General features: G+C 40.6%; 3 protein-coding genes across 3 annotated transcripts in view; all 3 read right to left on the bottom strand.

Annotated features, from left to right (window-relative positions):
- The window catches only part of aass (aminoadipate-semialdehyde synthase), a 519315-nt gene that overhangs the window by 306326 nt on the left and 187547 nt on the right, over positions 1 to 25442 (bottom strand). The gene's annotated exons all lie outside the window — the stretch shown is intronic.
- On the bottom strand, positions 784 to 12102 carry LOC307251178 (uncharacterized protein). The gene is made up of 4 exons (XM_080028499.1): positions 11996 to 12102; positions 8413 to 10037; positions 7877 to 7892; positions 784 to 4077 (listed from the first exon to the last, which is right to left on the bottom strand). Exons 2-4 carry the CDS (start codon positions 10033 to 10035, stop codon positions 2444 to 2446), a joined length of 3273 nt encoding a protein of 1090 aa, XP_079884625.1. The 5' UTR covers positions 10036 to 10037; positions 11996 to 12102; the 3' UTR covers positions 784 to 2443.
- LOC307251177 (uncharacterized protein) lies at positions 13067 to 24795 on the bottom strand. The gene is made up of 4 exons (XM_080028498.1): positions 24686 to 24795; positions 20904 to 22531; positions 16750 to 16810; positions 13067 to 16152 (listed from the first exon to the last, which is right to left on the bottom strand). Exons 2-4 carry the CDS (start codon positions 22527 to 22529, stop codon positions 14516 to 14518), a joined length of 3324 nt encoding a protein of 1107 aa, XP_079884624.1. The 5' UTR covers positions 22530 to 22531; positions 24686 to 24795; the 3' UTR covers positions 13067 to 14515.

Genomic DNA, 25442 nt, shown 5'->3' with positions numbered 1-25442 from the left:
GTTAATCTAACACACTGGTGGAACAGTTGTTTATACATGTGCATGTGTCAGGATGCAGTTTGTTATAAACTCCACCAGAGGGCGACCTCAGCTGTAATCTATTCTGCTCATGTCACCTACTCAAACACAACTCAACATATAATCTTTACATGACATGGGCTGAAAATGAGGGTATACAGGCCTTCTACAATGCATGATCTGAACGTTATTTTCAGCAAACAACTATAAAAAACATATTAGGGACTTCTTAGACCATATGAAATTGTCAGAAAGGTTATATTTTGGGACCTTCAAATGACAGTAAACAATATGCATCATTTGACAAATGATTTGAGATCACACAAATACCAATCCTACTTCCATTTAAGTTTTTGTGTCCTTTTCCAAACTCACACATCATGCAGTTCTGCAGCTATTTGAAACTGGGGTCATCCCGTTCTCCAGATTTATACAGCACCAAATGGGAACATGACTACAAGTGAGTTTAAGAAACACCATGAGGGGAAAAATAGACAATATTACAAGAATAAAGTTGTACTTTTAGGAGAGGAAAAAACTACTGTACACATGTATGTCTTTCTCTGTCAGATTTTATTCATTTTAACTTTGATATAACACCTGCACAAATGACCAGGATTCTTCGGAAAAGTAAAAAAAAAAAATCCCCCAAAAATGATTATATATTTCTTTTAGCAAACTCTTCATTGAAATAACATGTATTTGTAAAGAGATTTTTATCTTTGTACATTCAAAATGAGGATATTAATGTGCATATAAACATAATACATGACAACTAAACACTGACACTAAAAAAGCTGACATTCTTTTTATTTAAAAGTTTTTTAAATTCGGGGGCGCAGTTGATAGGGCGTCCCCCCCCATGGGCCTTGGCCAGCAGCGGACCCGGGTTCGATTCCAGCCCGCGGTCGCTCTCTGCATGTCACTCCCCTCTCTGCCCCATTTCAACTCTGTCTCTACACTATCAATAAAGCATAAAAATGCCCAAAAAATATCTTTAAAAAAAAATGAAAAAGTTTTTTAAATTGCATTGTAAGTCATCTGATCTTTGTCTTTATTTTGGATATTAATTGATTCTTAATTTTAACATCCAAAATTAGTCAGGAACAAAGTACCACTTTTTAAGTAACAGAGCAAAAAAGAATAAGAATCTACAACAGTGATTTATCTTAAAGGGGCGGTCAGTGATTCTGGAGAATGCTTGTTATCAAAATCACTTTTTGTCAAAATCTGTGAATTTCTCCTCATGATCTGCTTGCTCTCCGTACTGTGTTGGGGCTGAAAAAAAATCCAGAGTGTTTATACACAGCCTAGACTCTGTAAACTGGCATGTTGCTAGCTACAATAGGCCCTTTGTTTATATAGCCTTTGTTTACATACCAGTTTACAGAGCATTCTCCAGAATCACTGACTACACATTTAATAAACAAAAAATTAGTAAGGCAGAACAAATATTTGAGAAGAAAAAACTCTAGTTATTGCTATTTTTATGAGTTAAAATAGGCATCTAAAAATAGCATAAAATGTAGCAAAGTATATTCAAGTTTTCCCTTGGTTTGAGTCAAAGATATTGTATATTAAAAGGAGAGTAAAAAAACACACAACAAGAATAAAAAACAAACAAAGCAAATACTTTACAGAGCACTGGTAAATATGAAGGCTGTCCCTGAGCCGAAATTATCTCAGTCGAATCAGATCTGCCCGTTTAATTCAGAGATTCGACTATAAGTTACACAATTTGGCAATCAGCAAAGTGCATTGGAGTTAGATATTTGGGCCTCCCATCAACACCAACACTGTGGAAAACACACCTTTGAAAACGCCATTGTAAGTAAGTAAGTAAAAAAAATGTATATAGCGTTTTTCACAGATAGGGTCACACAGTGCTTTATAATGTGCATAGAAGATAGAAGCATATAAAAATACGTCTAAAGGCCCTTGCACACCGGGCGCGTTTTATTTGTGCGATTAATTAGTTAATTACCGAACGTATACAGAGTCAATACAAGCTCCCACGCCAGCGCCGTAATTTCGCTTCGCGAATTAGCGTCTTTTATTTTTTCGAACTGAGTTAGATTTTTCTGGGACATCGCTTCTTAAAGTGGGACACGACAAAATTCACACTTCAAAACATTCGCTTTTACGTGCCGTTTATTCGCGTCGCGCCCGGTGTGAAAAGGCCTTAAGAATGAAATTAATAAAAAAAAACACAACGGATAAAATTAGCAACAGATAAAAGACAGAACATACCCAGATGCCTAAAGCCTAAACAATTGAGTCTTCAATTGACCCTTAAAACAGTCCACACTAACAGAGCATTCCAGAGTTTGGGTGCCAAAGCAGCAAAGGCTCTATCCCCACATGTCTTCAGTTGAGTGCGTGGCATGGTTAAGAACTCGGCTAGAGCCGCTACACCATTGCATTCTCAGAGATTGACAGGCGAGATGATCAGAGGGGCAGAGTTTTTACCACCATCATTAAGATATGGACCAAAGAGTGGGTAGAGTTTCTCAGTGAAGGAGCAGCCAGTAAAGGAGTAGATAAGAGCTGCAGCATCAATGTCATAAAAGGAAACCACACCCTCCTCACAATCCACAAACACCCCCACCTTCTGAGGAGGAGACTTCAGAGAGAGGACTGATGGGCCAGCAGCGGTGTACTCATTGTCATTCCTTAGAACTATTATCCAGTAGCCATTCTGAGGGCTGAATGTGATTTGTCCCTTCCTGTTGATCGACTCTCTGACCACTCCTAAATCCCACGCAGTCTTCCCTTTAACCTGAACCTCGTAATAAAATCTTCCTGAAGAGAAACTCTGTTTTGATAAGACATTTACACACCTATCAAATCTCTCTGGATTGTCTGGGAGCTTCTTCCTTACATCACCACAGTGAACTTGTTTTCCATCATCAGAGAGGACGAATTCAGGATGTGCTGTATCAGGATCGAGTGTCACATCCACTGCATACTGCTGAACCCTCTTCAGTTCGGCCTCAAACAGCTTCTTCATCTTTTCACTGAGTTTCTCCTCCAGCTGATTCACAGCTCTCACCACAGTTCCCTCATATGAAGGTGGACGGACGCTGATCTCTGTCCAGTCCTTGGTGGGTAGAGCAGCCTTCAGGTCCAGGAAGTTTTGGAGAAGATGGTGGTGGTCTTCAGAATGTGAGAGCTGCTCCACCTCAATGCTTCTCTTCTCCAGCTCAGAGATTTCCTGTTCCAGCTCTTTGATGAAGCCTTCAGCCTGTTTCTCTGTCTTTCTCTGCTTCTCTTTGACGCTGTTGATGAGCTCGGCCTGGCTTCTCTCCACAGTTTCCTTCAGAGCGGTGAAGACCTGAACACCATCTGCTATCTCTCTGTCTGCACCTTCGTTACTGAGCTCCACTGAGCGTCTCATCTCCTGAATCTTCAGTCGTCTCTTCTGGATCATCTGCTGAACTTCAGCCTCTGTCTTCCCCAGCTCAGCCTTCTTTACTTTATATTCTTCTTTCAGAGGAACAACCTCATGTGTCTTGTGGTCTGAAATGGTGCAGAGCATGCAGACACACATCTGGTCGGTCTGACAGAACAGCTCCAGCAGTTTATCGTGCTTTGTACACATCCTGTCTTCCAGGTTCTCCACAGGGTCGATCAGCTCATGTCTTTTCAGGCCTGACCTCGTCAGATGAGGCTCCAGGTGAGTGTCACAGTAGGATTCCAGACACACCAGGCAGGACTTCAGGGCCTTCAGTTTGGGTCCAGTGCAGATGTCACAGGGAACTTCTTCTGGTTCTGCAGCTTGTTGCTCTGAGCTGCTGCTGCTGGCTTCCTGTTGAGTTGACACTCTGAACTGAGCAGCCATCTCAGAGATGAAGGTGTTGACCTTCATCTCAGGTCTTGTGGAGAAGACTTCTTTGCAGTTGGGACACTGACACAGGACATTACTATTCCAGTGTTCAGTGATGCAGTTTTTGCAGAAGTTGTGTCCACATGGTGTGCTGACTGGATCAGTGAACACATCCAGACAGATGGAGCACAGGAACTGATCTTCATTCAGCAGACAGCTGGCAGCAGACATGTCTACAATCAGAGGGAAAACAACTTTATTTATTGCGATGTATTGAGAACATCAATATTACTGATCAATGTAGACAGGTTGTTCTCTCTCGGCGGCTAAATCGATGAAACATAATGAAAGTTTTGCATGAAACTAAGTTCTATGAATTCTGAATGACTGGAGGAGGCAGTAGTATCCTCTGCGGACGCCTATGTCGAGTGTGTATATACAAAGTCATGTGTGACCGAGGTGACCCCTCCTCTACTACAAAGGACTGCTGTCATCTTGTCATCATTCCTCTGGAAAATCTTCTCGCCACTCTCGATTCTGAGTGACCGACACATCAACAGCGCGACCCCAGAACCAGTTGCTTTCAAGCACACGCATGATAGGGAAATAGAGTGCATGGAGTTCACTCACTATTTTTGATGATATTATGGCCAATAGAACTATTTACGTATTTATCTTCTAGGAATCTATCCAGGAAAACTTGACAATTGAATCGTGACCCCAAGAATAAAAATCTAATTGTGGGATTGCGAACGATTCACACCCCTAGTAATGCTCTTCTTTACCTGTACTTGATACAGGTATAGGATAAGCCATCTTTATCAATAAATCACCTAAAACTAAGCTGCTGCATCACCTGTATGTGCTGGGGTCCAATCTGTTAGTTGAATAAAGTAAAAAAACATAAAACAAGGATTAATTAATCTGATTTCTTAAGTGATAGTGATTATTGTTCATATAATATAAATCTGTAAATCATCATTTTTTTTTAACCCAAAATAAACACAATTTTATCCCTTCTACCATCACATAAATTACTATAATATTGATGATATCCTGCTGCTTACATTTTTACTAAAGTAAAATGTATTTTTTATGCAGGCTAAACATTATAAACTCGATTTATTGAACTTAACCCATGTATGACAATTTCCTGTGATATATTTAGCCTGTATTTGTATTAATAAAATACAGGCTTATTGTACATTGTACCTGATAAAACGTGTCAGCTGCTCTGCCTTACAAACACAGACAATTGAGCTGAGAGAAAAAAGGTTCAAAGTTCAAGGCTACTTACCAAAGTGTGTAGCTTAACAGTAATAGTTTAAATAGTTATATGTTTTAATACATTCCTTTCATGACTATAGATGCTAAAAGACAGATTACATCAGTCACTCACGGTACTCTATGTTTGGAGTGTCAACATTGATATTTCAGTTAGCCTTCAGCAAAGAAACAAGTCAGAATAGGGCAGTGAACTAGCTTAAGCTAAGCTGCTAGCTGTGACTGCATTCCTTCTAACCAGAATACAGTCTCTTTTGTTCGTTTTTTTCTTCTATATTTAGGATTTCCGGTCGGTGTACTCACCAGCGTTTGTCAGAGATTCTGCTGTTTAGTTGATAAAAACCTGATGGATTCAGTTGAGTTTGTCTTCAGAGAGAAACAGAGAGACGTGTCTTGACTGCAGCTGTGCTGTTGCTCAGACAAACTTTTAGTTTCATTTCAGCAAAAGTGACGTTGCAGCAGCTCTCCTGTTTCAGTGTTGCTCCACCTCTTAGTGCAGCTCTGTCACTCAACTTGTAATGTTTACTTTGGAACTGAATCAACATATTTATGGAAGATTTGTGATTACTTTTTGTCTCTTCTTTCTTTATACAGTAGAAGTATACAGCATCTACAATAACAACCATTTACATATAGACAACATAACCAAAGAGGTGAAATCACTGGGGTGTTTTAAACTATCACTTGTATTACCATGCATGAGTTCTAGAATATTAAAATGTAGAGATCTGAAAGTTCAGGAGGTTAAGAGTTAATCTAACACACTGGTGGAACAGTTGTTTATACATGTGCATGTGTCAGGATGCAGTTTGTTATATACTCCACCAGAGGGCGACCTCAGCTGTAATCTATTCTGCTCATATCACCTACTCAAACACAACTCAACATATAATCTTTACATGATTTGGGCTGAAAATTAGGATATAGAGCGAGGCATGCTACAATTCATGATCTGAACGTTTTTTTCAACAAACAACTTAAAAAAACATATTAGGGACTTCTTAGACCATATGAAATTGTCAGAAAGGTTATATTTTGGGACCTGTAAATGACAGTAAACAATATGCATTAATTGACAAATGTTTTTAGATCACACTTATACCAATCCATCTTCCATTTAAGTTTTTGTGTCCTTTTCCAAACTCACACATCATGCAGTTCTGCAGCTATTTGAAACTTGGGTCATCCCTTCAAGTGAGTATAAGAAACACCATGGGAGGAAAAATAGACAATAATACTAGAATAAAGTTGTACTTTTAGAAGAGGAAAAAACTACTGTACACGTGTATGTCTTTCTCTGTAATATTTTATTCATTTTAACTTTGATATAACACCTGCACAAATGACCAGGATTCTTCGGAAAAGTAAAGAAAATAAAAAATCCCAAGAAAATGATATAGCCTATTTCTTTTAGCAAACTCTTAATTGAAATAACATGTATTCTTAAAGAGATTTTTATCTATCCATGTACATTCAAAATGACGGTATTAATGTGCATATAAACATAATAAATGACAACTAAACACACTAAAAAAGCTGACATTTATTTATTTTAAAGTTTTTTAAATTGCATTGTACGTCATCGGTTATTTTTCTTGGTTGTTGATATTAATTTAATCTTAATTTTAACATCCAAAAATAGTCAGGAACAAAGTGTTACTTTTTAAGTAAAAGAGCAAAAAAAAATGAAGCATCTCAAACAGCGATTTATCTTATACAGTAGGTGGAGTCAGTGATTCTGGAGAATGCTTGTTGTCCAAATCACTTTGTCAAAATCAGTGAATATCTCCTCACGATCTGCTAGCTGTCCGTACTGTGTCTGCGCTGAAAAATAATCCAGTATAAATACACACAGCCTATAGGCTCTGTAAACGAGCATGTTGCTAGCTACGATGGGCCATTTGTTTACCCCTTTGTTTACATACCAGTTTACAGAGCATTCTCCAAAAACACTGACTACACCTTTAATAAACAAAAAATTAGTGAGGCACAACAAATGTTAGAAGAAAAAACTCTAATTATTGCTATTTTTACGTGTTAAAATAGGCATTTAGAAATATCATAAAATGTAGAAAAGTATATTCAATGTTTCCAAAAACTTTCTCCTGTGTTTGAGTCAAATATATTGTATATTAAAGGGACACTGTGTAACTTTTTAAGTAATGTATTAGCTAAAATCAATATCCTCATTCATAAATATGTCCTCATTGGTGTAAAATCACCTCTGCCAATAATCTGAATTATCCTCCTGAGCGGAGAATTACAAATATTAATATTACATTTTCTACATTGAGAGGGTAGGTCTTATGGAGGAATCCATGTTTTTGGAATGTCATCAGGTGCATTGTTTAGAATTTAGAATTGTTCTTGTCCTTGAAGGCCCCTGTAGCTTCTGTTATTATTCAAAAGGGGTGGGTTACCCAGGGAGCGTTGCATTCTAGAACTTTCTAGAACTTTCTTGATGATGTCATATTACACAGTGGCCCTTTAAAGAGTAAAAAAAACACAACAAGGATAAAAAACATAACAAAGGATAAACTTTACAGAGTATTTAAACGTAAATATAAAGGCTGTCTCCGAATTGGAATTTTCTCAGTCGAATCGGATCTGTTTAATCCAGAGATTCGACTATTCTTGATACTATTTGGCAATCAGCAAAGTGCTTTAGAGTTAGATATTTGGCTTCCCTTCAATACCAAAAGTGTGGAAAACTGAGACTTTTGAAAACTCCATTGTGCCTGTTTATACCTTTTTGATATACAGTCTATGGATTATACGGATGAAACAGAGGATAGTGGGGGCTGTTTGGGTAATTTGATGTTTTCATTTCAAATTGAAGGTAAGGGTCTATAGAACAATTTTGGTTCGAGTGTTAAGAAACCAGACCAACTTTGTTTTTTAACCCAAATTAAGACCATCAAAAATGTATTAATGATTTTGATTGTTGCCATTTTGTGAGATGGGCAAAAAAAGAGAAAACAAATTGGACTGGTTTCTTGTTTTTCCTACACTAGATGATTTTTTGATCACTTATGAGGATGAGAATCAGCACCTTTTAAATCTGAGTGAAGTGAAGGAGTTCAAATACTTCAGGGTTTTGTTTTCAACATATGGTCATGAAGGCTGGGTCATGACCAAAAGAACAAGATCACGAGTACAAGTGGCCAAAATGGGTTTTCTCAGGAGGGTGGCTGGCGTCTCCCTTAGAGATAGCGTGTGAAGCTCAGTCATTCGTGAGGAACTCTGGGCAGAGCTGCTACTCCATTGCATTCTCAGAGATTGACAGGCGAGATGATCAGAGGTGAAGAGTTTTTACCATCATGCTTTAGACTGGGACTGAAGTATGGGTAGAGTTTCTCAGTGAAGGAGCATCCAGTAAAGGAGTAGATAAGAGCTGAAGCATCAACGTCATAAAAGGAAACCAGACCCTCCTCATAATCCACAAACACCCTCACCTTCTGAGGCCGAGACTTCAGAGAGAGATCGACTGCAGGGCCAGCACAAGCTTGGTACTCATTGTCATTCCTTAGAATTATCATCCAGTAACCATTCTGAGGCTTCAGTGTGATTTTTCCCTTCCTGTTGATCGACTCTCTGACCACTCCTAAATCCCACTCAGTCTTCTCTTTAACCTGAACCTCGTAATAAAATCTTCCTGAAGAGAAACTCTGTTTGGATAAGACATTAGCACATAAATCAAATCTCTCTGGATTGTCTGGGAGCTTCTTCCTTACATCACCACAGTGCACTTGTTTTCCATCATCAGATAGGACGAGAGCTGGATGTGCTGTATCAGGATCGAGTGTCACATCCACTGCATACCGCTGGATCCTCTTCAGCTCGGCCTCAAGCAGCTTCTTCATCTTTTCACTGAGTTTCTCCTCCAGCTGATTCACAGCTTTCACCACAGTCCCCTCATATGAAGGTTCACAGACACTGATCTCTGTCCAGTCCTTGGTAGGTAGAGCTGCCTTCAGGGCCAGGAAGTTTTGGAGAAGATGGTGGTGGTCTTCAGAATGTGAGAGCTGCTTCACCTCAATGCTTCTCTTCTCCAGCTCAGAGATTTCCTGTTCCAGCTCTTTGATGAAGCCTTCAGCCTGTTTCTCTGTCTTTCTCTGCTTCTCTTTGACGCTGTTGATGAGCTCGGCCTGGCTTCTCTCCACAGACTCCTTCAGAGCGGTGAAGACCTGAACACCATCTGCTATCTCTCTGTCTGCACCTTTGTTACTGAGCTCCACTGAGCGTCTCATCTCCTGAATCTTCAGTTGTCTCTTCTGGATCATCTGCTGAACTTCAGCCGCTGTCTTCCCCAGTCCAGCTTTCTTTAAGACAAATTCCTCTTTCAGGGGAACAACCTCATGTGTCTTGTGGTCTGAAATGGTGCAGAGCATGCAGACACACATCTGGTCGGTCTGACAGAACAGCTCCAGCAGTTTATCGTGCTTCGTACACATCCTGCCTTCCAGGTTCTCCACAGGGTCGATCAGCTCATGTCTTTTCAGGCCTGACAGTGTCAGATGAGGCTCCAGGTGAGTTTCACAGTAGGAGGCCAGACACACCAGGCAGGACTTCAGGGCGTTCAGTTTGGTTCCAGTGCAGATGTCACAGGTAACTTCTCCTGTTTTGGGAGCTTGTTGCTCTGAGCTGCTGCTGGCTTCCTGTTGAGCTGACGCTCTGAACTGAGCAGCCATCTCAGAGATGAAGGTATTGACCTTCAGCTCAGGTCGTGTGGAGAAGACTTCTTTGCAGTTGGGACACTGACACAAGACATTTCTATTCCAGTGTTCAGTGATGCAGTTTTTGCAGAAGTTGTGTCCACATGGTGTGCTGACTGGATCAGTGAACACATCCAGACAGATGGAGCACAGGAACTGATCTTCACTAAGGAGACAGCTGGCAGCAGACATGTCTATAATCAGAGGGATAAAAAGGTTGAATTATTATGATTTATTGAGAACATCAATATTAGTGATTAATTTAGGCATTCATGTCTTACGAATATGGAATTAATGTTAGTTGGTTGTTAAGTCGATGTAGCGTAACGAAAGTTACGGATGTCAATAAGTTCTATGGATTCTGAATGACCGCCAGAGGCAGTAATATCTTCAGCAAAATGGTAGGTCGTATGTAAATTCCAAGAAGGTGCCCTTAACCTTCTGAGGTCGACAAACGCTCTATAGGGTTTGTTCACATGCAGGCCATGTGATCACGTTTGAGCCGATGCAACATAAAAACTACAGTCGGGACAACTTCGTCGACCGAGGGACGAGGCTGCTAGCAAACAAAAGTGACAGACACACGGAGGAAGATTGAGAGACACTTCCTCGCTGGTCATCTTGTCCACGCTGCAGGCTGGGGGACGGTGTCTGAACTCTAGTTTGTACCCCTCTGTTGAACCCAGTTTTCTGTTGTTACGCTTTACGGCAGCTGAGGTGCTGTTTGGAAAACTGACCGACCACCGGCCTCGGGCTAGGTGTCTACACCTCCTGCCTCCCAAACCAAGTCCTTGGTTGCCCCATATCTGGGTCTATGGCCCTGTATTGGGGTCGCGGCTGGGTCCTCTGTAAGCTGGCAAAGTGCTGTACAGCCTGTGTTGCTTGGAGGCTACGTTCAAGCATTTGCTGTGCTTTGGGCCCAAACATTGCCCTGGGACCAGAGAGAGGGCACAGAGGGCTGCTCTGCACGGCTCAGCCAAAAGAGACTGGGCCAGCCACACCTCACGATGAGTCAGTCTCAGAGAAGACATGAGCCTGCCAAGCTCCCTATTCATAAATGTGAGGTATGACTGAGGCCTTGGGTGCTAATGTGTTAGCCTGATGGTGCTAAGTCATCTTTAACAATATATCACTGACAGCTAACCTGCTGCATCAACTGCCTCAGTGCAGGGGTGCAATTACGTTGCTCCCAACGACTGTTAAACTTGCTAGTTATTCAGATAAAAGTAGAAAAACATAAAAAAGGGATTCAATAATCAGATTTCTGAAGCATTGAAGTGATAAAAACACAATGTTATCCCTTCTACCATCACATGAAATACCATAAAAATGCTATCCTGCTGCTTGAATTGTTACTAGAGTAAAATGTATTTTTTATAAAGGCTAAACTTTCTAAACACGACTTATCAAACTTAACATGTTTTACAATTTCCTGTTATATAAAGCCTGTATTTTTATTAACTGTCAGTTTGCTTGACTGTTTTTCTTTAAGAAAAATCACAGAAATGTAATAATGACACTAAATACATGTCGACAAAACAGCTGCCCTGCTTTACGAAGACAGTTGAGCTGAGAGAAAAAAAAGGTTCAAAGTTCAAGGATACTTACCAAAGTGCAGAGGTGGAAAGAGTACAAAAATATTCTACTCAAGTAAAAGTATGATTACTTGGATGAAATTTTACTTAAGTAAAAGTAAAAGTACTGGTCTAAAGATCTACTGAAGTAAAAGTGAAAAAGTTGCTGATTTAAAATGTACTTAAAGTACAAGTTACTAGTTACTTTTTAACAGCGGGAGGGGGCAGGGGTCTCTTCTGTGTAAGGCATAATATACAGTATATAGACAAGGGGATATAAATCTCAAACTAGTTTTGTTTAATTAAATCAACACTTTTACAAATTAAAGTGCCAAAGTGTGTAGCCTAGCCTGTAGGCTATAGACGATAAAAGACAGATATCATCAGTCACTTACTGGACTCTGTTTGGAGTGTCAACATTGATATTTCAGTTAGCCTTCAGCAAAGAAAGAAGTCAGAAAAGGGCAGTAAACTAGCTTAAGCTAAGCTAGCTGTGACTGCATTCCTCCTAGCCAGAGTACAGTCTCTGTTGTTCAGTTTTTACTTCTGTATTTAGGATTTCCGGGCGTTGTACTCACCAGCGTTTGTCAGAGATTCTGCTGTTTAGTTGATAAAAACCTGATGATTCAGTTGAGTTTGTCTTCAGAGAGAAACAGAGAGACGTGTCTTGACTGCAGCTGTGTTGAGGCTCAGACAAACTTTAACTTTCATTTCAGGTAAAGTGACGCAGCAGCAGCTCTCCTGTTTCAGTGTTGCTCCACCTCTTAGTGCAGCTCTGTGACTCAACTTGTATTGTTTACTTTGGAACTGAATCAACATATTTGTGGAAGATTAGTGATTACTTTTTGTCTCTACTTAGTCATACTGTGGAAGTATACAGCATCTACAATAACAAACATTTACACATAGACAACATAACCAAAAAGGTGAAATCACTGGGCCTTTTAAACTATCATTTGTATTACCATGCATGAGTTCTAGAATATTAAAATGTAGACATCTGAAAGTTCAGGAGGTTAAGAGTTAATCTAACACACTGGTGGAACAGTTGTTTATACATGTGCATGTGTCAGGATGCAGTTTGTTATAAACTCCACCAGAGGGCGACCTCAGCTGTAATCTATTCTGCTCATGTCACCGACTCAAACACAACTCAACATATAATCTTTACATGACATGGGCTGAAAATTAGGATATAGAGTGAGGCATGCTACAATTCATGGTCTGAAAGTTTTTTCAGCAAACAACTAAAAAAATGTATTAGGGACTTCTAAGACCATATGAAATTGTCAGAAAGGTTATATTTTGGGACTTGTAAATGACAGTAAACAATATGCATTATTTGACAAATGTTTTTAGATCACACTTATACCAATCCATCTTCCATTTAAGTTTTTGTGTCCTTTTCCAAACTCACACATCATGCAGTTCTGCAGCTATTTGAAACTGGGGTCATCCCGTTCTCCAGATTTATACGGCACCAAATGGGAACATGACTACAAGTGAGTTTAAGAAACACCATGAGAGGAAAAATAGACAATATTACGAGAATAAAGTTGTAATTTTAGGAGAGGAAAAAACTACTGTACACGTGTATGTCTTTCTCTGTCAGATTTTATTCATTTTAACTTTGATATGACACCTGCACAAATGACCAGGATTCTTCGGAAAAGTAAAAAAAAAGATTTCCCCCAAACATTATTATATATTTCTTTTAGCAAACTCTTCATTGAAATAACATGTATTCGTAAAGAGATTTTTATCTATCCATGTACATTCAAAATGAGGATATTAATGTGCATATAAACATGATAAATGACAACTAAACACTGACACTAAAAAAGCTGATTTTCTTTTATTTTAAAGTCTTTTAAATTGCATTGTAAATCATCGGTTATTTTTCTTTGTTGTGGATATTAATTTATTCTTAATTTTAACATCCAAAAATAGTTAGGAACAAAGTGTTTTTGACCACTGAGGCAAATGTCAATTTATGATATTGGGCTATACAAAAAAAACTGATTTGATTTGTGTCACTTTTTAAGTAACAGAGCAAAAAAGAAAAAGAATCTACAACAGTGATTTATCTTAAAGGGGCGGTCTGTGATTCTGGAGAATGCTTGTTATCAAAATCACTTTTTGTCAAAATCTGTGAATTTCTCCTCATGATCTGCTTGCTCTCCGTACTGTGTTGGGGCTGAAAAAAATCCCGACTGTTTATACACAGCCTAGGCTCTGTAAACTGACATGTTGCTAGCTACAATGGGCCTTTGTTTACATAGCCTTTGTTTACATACTAGTTCACAGAGTATTCTTCATAATCACTGAATACACCTTTATTGAACAAAAACTTAGTACGGCACAACAAATATGTTAGAAGAAAAAAACTCTAGGTATTGCTATTTTTAAGTGTTAAAATAGGCATCTAAAAATAGCATAACATGTAGCAAAATATATTCAATATTTCCAAAATGTTTCCCCTGTGTTTGAGTCAAAGATATTGTATATTCAAAAGGAGAGTAAAAAACGCAACAAGAATAAAAAACAAACAAAGCATATATTTACAGAGGACTGGTAAATATAAAGGCTGTCCCTGAACCGGAGTGTTCTCAGTCGAATTGGATCTACCCGTTTAATCCAGAGATTTGACTATTAGTTATACTATTTGGCAATCAGCAAAGTGCATTGGAGTTAGATATGTGGATCTCCCATCAACACCAACACTGTGGAAAACACAGACCTTTGAAAACGCCATTGTAAGTAAGTAAAAAAAATATATATAGCGCTTTTCACAGATAGGGTCACACAGTGCTTTACAATGTGTATAGAAGATAAAAGCATTGAAAAATACGTCTAAGAATGAAATTAATTAAAAAAAACACAACAGATAAAATTAGCAACATATAAAACAGACAGAACTTACCCAGATGCCTAAAGCCTAAACAATTGAGTCTTCAATTGACCCTTAAAACAGTCCACACTAACAGAGCATTCCAGAGTTTGGGTGTCAAAGTGGCAAAGGCTCTATCCCCACATGTCTTCAGTTGAGTGTGTGGCATGGTTAAGAACTCGGCTAGAGCCGCTACATCATTGCATTCTCAGAGATTGACAGGCGAGATGATCAGAGGGGCAGAGTTTTTACCACCATCATTAAGATATGGACCAAAGAAGGGGTAGAGTTTCTCAGTGAAGGAGCATCCAGTAAAGGAGTAGATAAGAGCTGCAGCATCAATGTCATAAAAGGAGACCAGACCCTCCTCATAATCCACAAACACCCCAACCTTCTGAGGAGGAGACTTCAGAGAGAGACGGACTGCAGGGTCAGCAGCGGTGTACTCATTGTCATTCCTTAGAACTATCATCCAGTAACCATCCTGAGGGCTCAGTGTGATTTGTCCCTTCCTGTTGATCGACTCTCTGACCACTCCTAAATCCCACGCAGTCTTCCCTTTAACCTGAACCTCGTAATAAAATCTTCCTGAAGAGAAACTCTGTTTTGAAAAGACATAAACACACAAATCAAATCTCTCTGGATTGTCTGGGAGCTTCTTCCTTACATCACCACAGTGTACCTGTTTTCCATCATCAGACAGGACGAGATTGGGATGTGCTGTATCGGACTCGAGTGTCACATCCACTGCAAACTGCTGGACCCTCTTCAGCTCGGCCTCAAACAGCTTCTTCATCTGTTCACTGAGTTTCTCCTCCAGCTGATTCACAGCTTTCACCACATTCCCCTCATATGAAGGTGGACGGACGCTGATCTCTGTCCAGTCCTTGGTGGGTAGAGCAGCCTTCAGGGCCAGGAAGTTTAGAAGGAGATGGTGGTGGTCTACAGAATGTGAGAGCTGCTCCACCTCAATGCTTCTCTTCTCCAGCTCAGAGATTTCCTGTTCCAGCTCTTTGATGAAGCCTTCAGCCTGTTTCTCTGTCTCTCTCTGCTTCTCTTTGACGGTGTTGATGAGCTCGGCCTGGCTTCTCTCCACAGACTCTTTCAGAGCGGTGAAGACCTGAACACCTTCTGCTATCTCTCTGTCTGCACCTTCGTTACTGAGCTCCACTGAGCGTCTCATCTCCTGAATCTTCAGTTGTCTCTTCTGGATCATCTGTTGAACTTCAGCTTCTGTCTTCCCCAGTCCGTCTTTCTTTAAGACAAATTCCTCTTTAAGAGGAACAACATCATGTGTCTTGTGGTCTGAAATGGTGCAGAGCATGCAGACACACATCTGGTCGGTCTGACAGAACAGCTCCAGCAGTTTATCGTGCTTCATACACATCCTGCCTTCCAGGTTCTCCACAGGGTCGATCAGCTCATGTCTTTTCAGGCCTGACATTGTCAGATGAGGCTCCAGGTGAGTTTTACAATAAGATGCCAGACACACCAGGCAGGACTTCAGGGCGTTGAGTTTGGTTCCAGTGCAGACGTCACAGGGAACTTCTCCTGGTTCTGCAGCTTGTTGCTCTGAGCTGCTGCTGCTGGCTTCCTGTTGAGCTGACGCTCTGAACTGAGCAGCCATCTCAGAGATGAAGGTATTGACCTTCAGCTCAGGTCGTGTGGAGAAGACTTCTTTGCAGTTGGGACACTGACACAAGACATTACTATTCCAGTGTTTAGTGATGCAGTTTTTGCAGAAGTTGTGTCCACATGGTGTGCTGACTGGATCAGTGAACACATCCAGACAGATGGAGCACAGGAACTGATCTTCATTCAGCAGACAGCTGGCAGCAGACATGTCTACAATCAGAGGGAAAAAAGATTTAATTATTATGATTTATTGAGAACATCAATATTAGTGATTAATTTAGGCATTCATGTCTTACAAATATGGAATTAATGTTAGTTGGTTGTTAAGTCGATGTAGCGTAACGAAAGTTACACTGCAGGCTGGGGGACGGTGTTGGAACTCTAGTTTGTACCCCTCTGTTGAACCCAGTTTTCTGTTGTTACGCTTTACGGCAGCTGAGGTGCTGTTTAGAAAACTGACCGACCACCGGCCTCGGGCTAGGTGTCTACACCCCCTGCCTCCCAAACCAGGTCCCTGTTTGCCCCCTATCTGTGGCCATGGCCCTGTATTGGGGTAGCGGCTGGGTCGTTACGTTCCTTGTTGAACCCGCCGGGAACTTCCAGGCTGACCCGACTGGTGGGCATTAGCAATGCCCCTTGTTTGGGGAGGTCTCATGCCTATTGAACCAAGTCCTTGGTTGCCCCGTATCTGGGTCTATGGCCCTGTATTGGGGTCGTGGCTGGGTCCTCTGTAAGCTGGCAAAGTGCTGTATAGCCTGTGTTGCTTGGACGCTACGTTCAAGAATTTGCTGTGCTTTGGGCCCAAACATCGCCCTGGGACCAGAGAGAGGGCACAGAGGGCTGCTCTGCACGGCTCAGCCAAAAGAGACTGGGCCAGCCACACCTCACGATGAGTCAGTCTCAGAGAAGACATGAGCCTGCCAAGCTCCCTATTCATAAATATGAGGTATGACTGAGGCCTTGGGTGCTAATGTGTTAGCCTGATGGTGCTAAGTCATCTGTATATCACTGACACCTAACCTGCTGCATCAACTGCCTCAGTGCTGGGGTGCAATTACGTTGCTTCCAACGACTGTTAAACTTGCTAGTTATTCAGATAAAAGTAGAAAAACATAAAACAAGGATTCAATAATCAGATTTCTGAAGCATTGAAGTGATAACTTTCTAAGCACATATCATTTAAATCTTTTAAATTATAATGCATTCAATTTTTTTTACCCAAAATAAACACAATATTATCCCTTCTACCATCACATAAAATACTGTAAAAATGCTATCCTGCTGCTTAAATTGTTACTAGAGTAAAATGTATTTTTTATAAAGGCTAAACTTTCTTAACACGACTTATCAAACTTAACATGTTTTACAATTTCCTGTTATATAAAGCCTGTATTTTTATTAACTGTCAGTTTGCTTCACTGTTTTTCTTTAAGAAAAATCACAGAAATGTAATAATGAAACTAAATACATGTCGACAAAACAGCTGCCCTGCTTTACGAAGACAGACGGTTGAGCTGAGAGAAAAAAAAGGTTCAAAGTTCAAGGCTACTTACCAAAGTGTGTAGCCTAGCCTGTAGGCTATAGACGATAAAAGACAGATATCATCAGTCACTTACTGTACTCTATGTTTGGAGTGTCAACATTGATATATCAGTTAGCCTTCAGCAAAGAAAGTAGTCAGGAAAGGGCAGTGAACTAGCTTAAGCTAAGCTAGCTGTGACTGCATTCCTCCTAACCAGAGTACAGTCTCTGTTGTTCCGTTTTTACTTCTGTATTTTGTATTTCCGGGCGTGTACTCACCAGCGTTTGTCAGAGATTCTGCTGTTTAGTTGATAAAAACCTGATGATTCAGTTGAGTTTGTCTTCAGAGAGAAACAGAGAGACGTGTCTTGACTGCAGCTGTGCTGAGGCTCAGACAAACTTTAACTTTCACTTTCAAAGTGACGTTGCAGCAGCTCTCCTGTTTCAGTGTTGCTCCACCTCTTAGTGCAGCTCTGTCACTCAACTTGTAATGTTTACTTTGGAACTGAATCAACATATTTGTGGAAGATTAGTGATTACTTTTTGTCTCTTATTTTTTCATACTGTGGAAGTATACAGCATATACAATAACAAACATTTACAAATAGACAACATAACCAAAGAGGTGAATTCACTGGGGTGTTTTAAACTATCTCTTGTATTACCATGCATGAGTTCTAGAATATTAAAATGTAGAGACATCTAAAAGTTCAGGAGGTTAAGAGTCCATTTAACACACTGGTGGAACAGTTGTTTATACATGTGCATGTGTCAGGATGCAGTTTGTTATAAACTCCACCAGAGGGCGACCTCAGCTGTGATCTATTCTGCTCATGTCACCTACTCAAACACAACTCAACATATAATCTTTACATGACATGGGCTGAAAATGAGGATATAGAGCGAGGCGTGCTACAATTCATGGTCTGAAAGTTTGTTCAGCAAACAACTAAAAAAATGTATTGGGGACTTCTAAGACCATATGAAATAGTCAGAAAGGGAATAATATGGGACCTTCAAATGACAGTAAACAATATGCATTATTTGACAAATTATTTGAGATGACACTTACACCAATCCTACTTCCATTTAAGTTTTTATGTCCTTTTCCAAACTCACACATCATGCAGTTCTGCAGCTATTTGAAACTGGGGTCATCCCGTTCTCCAGATTTATACAGCTCCAAATGGGAACATGACTACAAGTGAGTTTAAGAAACACCATGAGGGGAAAACTAGACAATATTACTAGAATAAAGTTGTAATTTTAGGAGAGGAAAAAACTACTGTACACGTGTATGTCTTTCTCTGTCAGATTTTATTCATTTGAACTTTGATATAACACCTGCACAAATGACCAGGATTCTTCGGAAAAGTAAAAAAAAAAAAAAAAAAATCCCCGAAAAATTATTATATATTTCTTTTAGCAAACTCTTCATTGAAATAACATGTATTCATACATAGATTTTTATCTATCCATGTACATTCAAAATGACGATATTAATGTGCATATAAACATAATAAATGAAAACTAAACACACTAAAAAAGCTGAACATTTTTTAAATTGCATTGTAAGTCATCGGTTATTTTTCTTTGTTGTGGATATTAATTAAATCTTAATTTTAACATCCAAAAATAGTCAGGAACAAAGTGTCACTTTTTAAGTAAAAGAGCAAAAAAAAATGAAGCATCTCCAACAGCGATTTATCTTATACAGTAGGTGGAGTCAGTGATTCTGGAGAATGTTTGTTGTCAAAATCACTTTGTCAAAATCAGTGAATATCTCCTCACGATCTGCTAGCTGTCCGTACTGTGTCTGCGCTGAAAAATAATCCAGTGTAAATACACACAGCCTATAGGCTCTGTAAACGGGCATGTTGCTAGCTACGATGGGCCATTTGTTTACCCCTTTGTTTACATACCAGTTTATAGAGCATTCTCCAGAGACACTGACTACACCTTTTAAAGAGTACAAAATGAGTAAGGCACAACAAATATGTTAGAAGAAAAAATCTGAAGGTATTGCTATTTTTACGTGTTAAAATAGGCTCCTAAAAATAGCATAACATGTAGCAAAGTAAATTAAATATTTCCAAAAAGTGTCCCTTATGTGTTTCACCTGAGTCAAAGATAAAGGAGAGTAAAAAACAAAACAAAGCATATACTACAGAGTACTTAAAAATATGAGGGCTGGCCCCGAGCCGGAATGATCTCAGTCAAATCGGATCTGTTTAATCAGAGATTCGACTATTAGTTATGCTATTTGGCAAAGTGCATTGGAGTTAGATATTTGGGCCTCCGTTCAACACCAAAACTGTGACAACAAACGTTTGAAAACTCCATTGTGCCTGTTAAGACCTCTTTTATGTACAGTCTATGGTTTATACGGCTGAAACAGAGGATAGTGGGGGGCTGTGTGTGGGTATTTTGATGTTTTCATTTCAAATTGAAGGGAAGGGTCTATAGAACAATTTTAGTTCGAGTGTGACCAGACCAACTTTTTTTTTAACCCGAATTGAGACCCTCAAAAATCAATCGTTGATTTTGATTGTTGACATTTTGGAAGATGGGCAACAAAAAAGAAAAAAAAATTGGTCTGCTTGTTTTTCCTACACTAGATGATGTTTCGATCATTTATGAGGATGAGGATCAGGCCTAAATGTGTTTTCTCAGGATGGTGGCTGGCGTCTCCCTTAAGGCCAGGACACACCAGCCCGAAAATCGCCGTCGTAGAGTCGATAGGGGGTCGGGAGACGAATCTGTTTGGTGTGTGCCGTAACGTCGGCCGACGTAGAGGTCGTCGGGCTTGTTTTGAGCCTGTCGCCGCCGATTGAACATGTTCAATCGGCGGCGACAGGCTGGCCGACCGTCTTTCATTTGGAGCAATTTGATTGGTGGAGGGCTAGGGAATCAGTGAAGCCCGGAAGTGAGGCGGGTAGCACAAACAGCTAACAACAGCTAGCCATCGTTTTAATGTGTTTGTTCGTTTCGTTTTGAGAGTACTCACATGCATCAACCCTTGTTGACTGCTCGACACCATGCTCGACACTCTCTGCTAAAAATTGTGCTCTTATGGTCCATAAATATAAATACGTATTTCTATCTATGTTTATGCTCTAGAGAGCTGTCCCATCATTTCCGGCTTTCGTATTTTTTCGGGCCACAAATACAGATTAGCGCCGCCTGCTGTTATGGAGACATTACGTCCCGCGCAAGCAACAGAGCGTACGGAAAGTCAGCAGTCAGTTTGGTGTGTTCTCTGGCCGCGACGGGAAGCCTGGAGCTTCCTGAAACGGCCGACCCCATTTTTTGCGTAGTCGGAACAAGTAGAAACAAGTCGGACTGGTGTGTCCTGGCCTTTAGAGATAGGGTGAGAAGCTCAGTCATTCGTGAGGAACTCTGGATAGAGCTGCTACTCCATTGCATTCTCAGAGATTGACAGGGGAGATGATCAGAGGGGCAGAGTTTTTACTACCATGCTTAAGACCAGGACCGAAGCAGGGGTAGAGTTTCTCAGTGAAGGAGCATCCAGTAAAGGAGTAGATCAGAGCTGCAGCATCAACGTGATAAAAGGAGACCAGACCCTCCTCATAATCCACAAACACCCCCACCTTCTGAGGCTGAGACTTCAGAGAGAGAAGGCCTATAGGACCAGCACAAGCTTTGTACTCATTGTCATTCCTTAGAACTATTATCCAGTAGCCATCCTGAGGGCTGAATGTGATTTGTCCCTTCCTGTTGATTGACTCTCTGGCCACTCCTAAATCCCACTCAGTCTTCCCTTTAACCTGAACCTCGTAATAAAATCTTCCTGAAGAGAAACTCTGTTTGGATAAGACATTAACACAGAAATCAAATCTCTCTGGATTGTCTGGGAGATTCTTGCTTGCATCATCACAGTGTACTTGTTTTCCATCATCAGACAGGACGAGTTGGGGATGTGCTGTATCAGGATCGAGTGTCACATCGACTGCATACTGCTTGACCCTCTTCAGCTCGGCCTCAAACAGCTTCTTCATCTGTTCACTGAGTTTCTCCTCCAGCTGATTCACAGCTCTCACCACAGTCCCCTCATATGAAGGTGGACGGACGCTGATTTCTGTCCAGTCCTTTGTGGGTAGAGCTGCCTTCAGGGCCAGGAAGTTTTGGAGAAGATGGTGGTGGTCTTCAGAATGTGAGAGCTGCTCCACCTCAATGCTTCTCTTCTCCAGGTCAGAGATTTCCTGTTCCAGCTCTTTGATGAAGCCTTCAGCCTGTTTCTCTGCCTCTGTCTGCTTCTGTTTGACGGTGTCAATAAACTCGGCCTGGCTTCTCTCCACAGATTCCTTCAGAGCAGTGAAGACCTGAACACCATCTGCTATCTCTCTGTCTGCACCTTTGTTACTGAGCTCCACTGAGCGTCTCATCTCCTGAATCTTCAGTTGTCTCTTCTGGATCATCTGCTGAACTTCAGCCTCTGTCTTCCCCAGTCCAGCTTTCTTTAACACATATTCTTCTTTTATTGGAACGACATCATGTGTCTTGTGGTCTGAAATAGTGCAGAGCATGCAGACACATGTCTGGTCAGTCTGACAGAACAGCTCCAGCAGTTTATCGTGCTTCGCACACATCCTGCCTTCCAGGTTCTCCACAGGGTCGATCAGCTCATGTCTTTTCAGGCCTGACATTGTTAGATGAGGCTCCAGGTGAGTTTCACAGTAGGAGGCCAGACACACCAGGCAGGACTTCAGGGCCTTCAGTTTGGTTCCAGTGCAGACGTCACAGGGAACTTCTCCTGGTTCTGCAGCTTGTTGCTCTGAGCTGCTGCTGCTGGCTTCCTGTTGAGCTGACGCTCTGAACTGAGCAGCCATCTCAGAGATGAAGGTATTGACCTTCATCTCTGGTCTTGTGGAGAAGACTTCTTTGCAGTTGGGACACTGACAAAGGACATTACTATTCCAGTGTTCAGTGATGCAGTTTTTGCAGAAGTTGTGTCCACATGATGTGGTGACTGGATCAGTGAACACATCCAGACAGATGGAGCACAGGAACTGATCTTCATTCAGCAGACAGCTGGCAGCAGACATGTCTATAATCAGAGGAAAAAAAAGTTTGAATTATTATGATTATTGAAAACATCAATATGAGTGATTAATTTAGGCATTCATGTTTTACAAATATGGAATTAATGTTAGTTGGTTGTTAAGTCGATGTAGCGTAACGAAAGTTACGGATGTCAATAAGTTCTATGGATTCTGAATGACCGCCAGAGGCAGTAATATCTTCAGCAGACGGGTAGGTCGAACGTAAATTCCAAGAAGGTGCCCTTAACCCTCTGAGGTCGACAAACGCTCTATAGGGTTTGTTCACATGCAGATCATGTGATCACGTTTGAGCCGATGCAACATAAAAACTACAGTCGGGACAACTTCGCCGACACCACTGTCAAAAGTTCTAACTTGGATCTCTATGCCAGTCTTTGTTTCATCGGATGGACCCAGAATGACCGGAGATACAATGATTTATAGTTGATACAAAACTAGTTTATTTTCGCAGGCTCAAAGTATGAGAATTCGAATGTGGCGGCCATTATTTTGTCATTTTAGGATGGGAAATAAGGCTGAAAACTGGATACTGCACAACAGGCTGCATTGAACAGGGAGGGGAGAGGTAGGAGAAGGGGGAGGGGTAAGTGGAGTGATATGAAGGTAGATGAAATGAGACAAAGAGTGACGGGGCGGGAGTCCTTCTATGCGAGGGACGAGGCTGCTACCAAACAAAAGTGACAGACACATGGAGGAAGATTGAGAGACACTTCCTCGCTGGTCATCTTGTCCACGCTGCAGGCTGGGGGACGGTGTCTGAACTCTAGTTTGTACCCCTGTGTTGAACCCAGGTTTCTATAGTTACGTTTTACGGCAGCTGAGGTGCTGTTTGGAAAACTGACCGACCACCGGCCTCGGGCTAGGTGTCTACACCTCCTGCCTCTCAAACCAAGTCCTTGGTTGCCCCATATCTGGGGCCATGGCCCTGTATTGGGGTCTGGAACTTCCAGGCTGACCCGACTGGGCATGAGCAATGCCCCTTGTTTGAGGAGGTCTCTGCCTGATTAATAGGGTTATCCTCTGTACATTGGCAACATGCTGTCAAAAACCAAACTTTTCTACCTGTACTTGTATACCAGTGAGCTAAACCATCTTTATCAATAAATCACTGACAGCTAATCTGCTACTGTGCTGGGGTCCAATTACGTATCTCCCAACGACTGTTAGACTTGCTAGTTATTTAAATAAAAGTAGAAAAACATAAAACAAGGATTAAATAATCAGATTTCTGAAGCATTGAAGTGATAACTTTCTAAGCCCATATAAGTTAGTTAGTTAGTTAGTTAAATCTTTATTGTCCACGGTGTGGAGATTCGTCTTCGGTCTCATACAAAAAAAAACAACAAGCAGGACAACACAACAACAACAACAACAAAAGCAACAACAACAACATTTACACACAGACATCTTCAGGGCAAGAAGCAGGACAGCAGTGGCAGTATACACATCAGCGGGACATGGTGTTCAGTACCCCAATCGACCCAATTTTAACTATTTAAAATCATAATGCATTAAAGGAAATTTACCCATAATTAACACAATGCTATCCCTTCTACCATCACATAAAATACTGTAAAAATGCTATGCTGTTGCTTAAATTGTTACTAGAGTAACATTTATTTTTCTATATAGGCTAAACTTTCTTAACTCGACTTATCAAACTTAACCCATGTATTACATTTTCCTGTGACATTTTTAACCTGTATTTGTATTAACTGTCAGTTAGCTTAACTGTTCATCTAAGAAAAATATCTGAAATACAGGTTGATACAACTTATCAGCTGCTCTGCCTTACTTAGACAGGCAGTTGAGCTGAGAGAGAAAAAGGTTCAAAGTTCAAGGCTACTTATCAAGGTGTGTAGCCTAAAAGTAATAGTTCTAAATAGTTATACGTTTAAAACATTCCTATTATGGCTATAGACAATAAAAGACAGATAACATCAGTCACTTACTGTACTCTATGTTTGGAGTGTCAACATTGACATTCTCAATTAGCCTTCAGCAAAGAAAGAAGTCAGAAAAGGGCAGTACATTTGCTTAAGCTAAGCTAGCTGTGACTGCATTCCTTTTAACCAGAGTACAGTCTCTGTTGTTCAGTTTTTACTTCTGTATTTTGTATTTCCGGTCGGTGTACTCACCAGCGTTTGTCAGAGATTCTGCTGTTTAGTTGATAAAAACCTGATGATTCAGTTGAGTTTGTCTTCAGAGAGAAACAGAGAGACGTGTCTTGACTGCAGCTGTGCTGTTTACTTTCATTTCAGGTAAAGTGACGTTGCAGCAGCTCTCCTGTTTCAGTGTTGCTCCACCTCTTAGTGCAGCTCTGTCACTCAACTTGTAATGTTTACTTTGGAACTGAATCAACATATTTGTGGAAGATTAGTGATTACTTTTTGTCTCTTCTTTTTTTTATACAATAGAAGTAGGGGAGAACGGGGTAAGTAGGCACACTTTTTACTCTAGTGAGAATTGCTCATCACCTAAACATCTTTCAATAGTCATTCCTACATTAAATTGAAGCTTAAGGTGTTGGCTTGAAATGTGTACCCCTCACTTTTTCTATCTTATTGTAATAAAGAAGAAATTAATCATCAAAGACACCCTTACACATTGTGACAACCAACCCCATCAAGGGGTCAGTTGTCACACACTATGGGGTTGTTTGTCACAATGTTATCTTAATGGGAATAATCTTAAAAAGAAGGCAAGAAAGTAGAACTAAATTTGAAAGTTTAATTGCATTGTCAAGTTGACAAATAGGCCTACATAACTTACTGTAGCCTTGGCAGCTGGTCTAGTTTGGGATGCACTGGGTTGTTTTGATTTTGTCGCCCTTTTTTCTTTTGCATGCTTGCTGCCTTTTCCCGCTCTATTCTCTCCTTCTCTGGGGTGTCAGTG

This window comes from Ammodytes marinus (assembly GCF_949987685.1).
Source record: "Ammodytes marinus genome assembly, chromosome: 5".
NCBI classification, from domain to species: Eukaryota; Metazoa; Chordata; class Actinopteri; order Uranoscopiformes; family Ammodytidae; genus Ammodytes; species Ammodytes marinus.
This window is presented reverse-complemented; position numbering and strand designations above follow the sequence as displayed.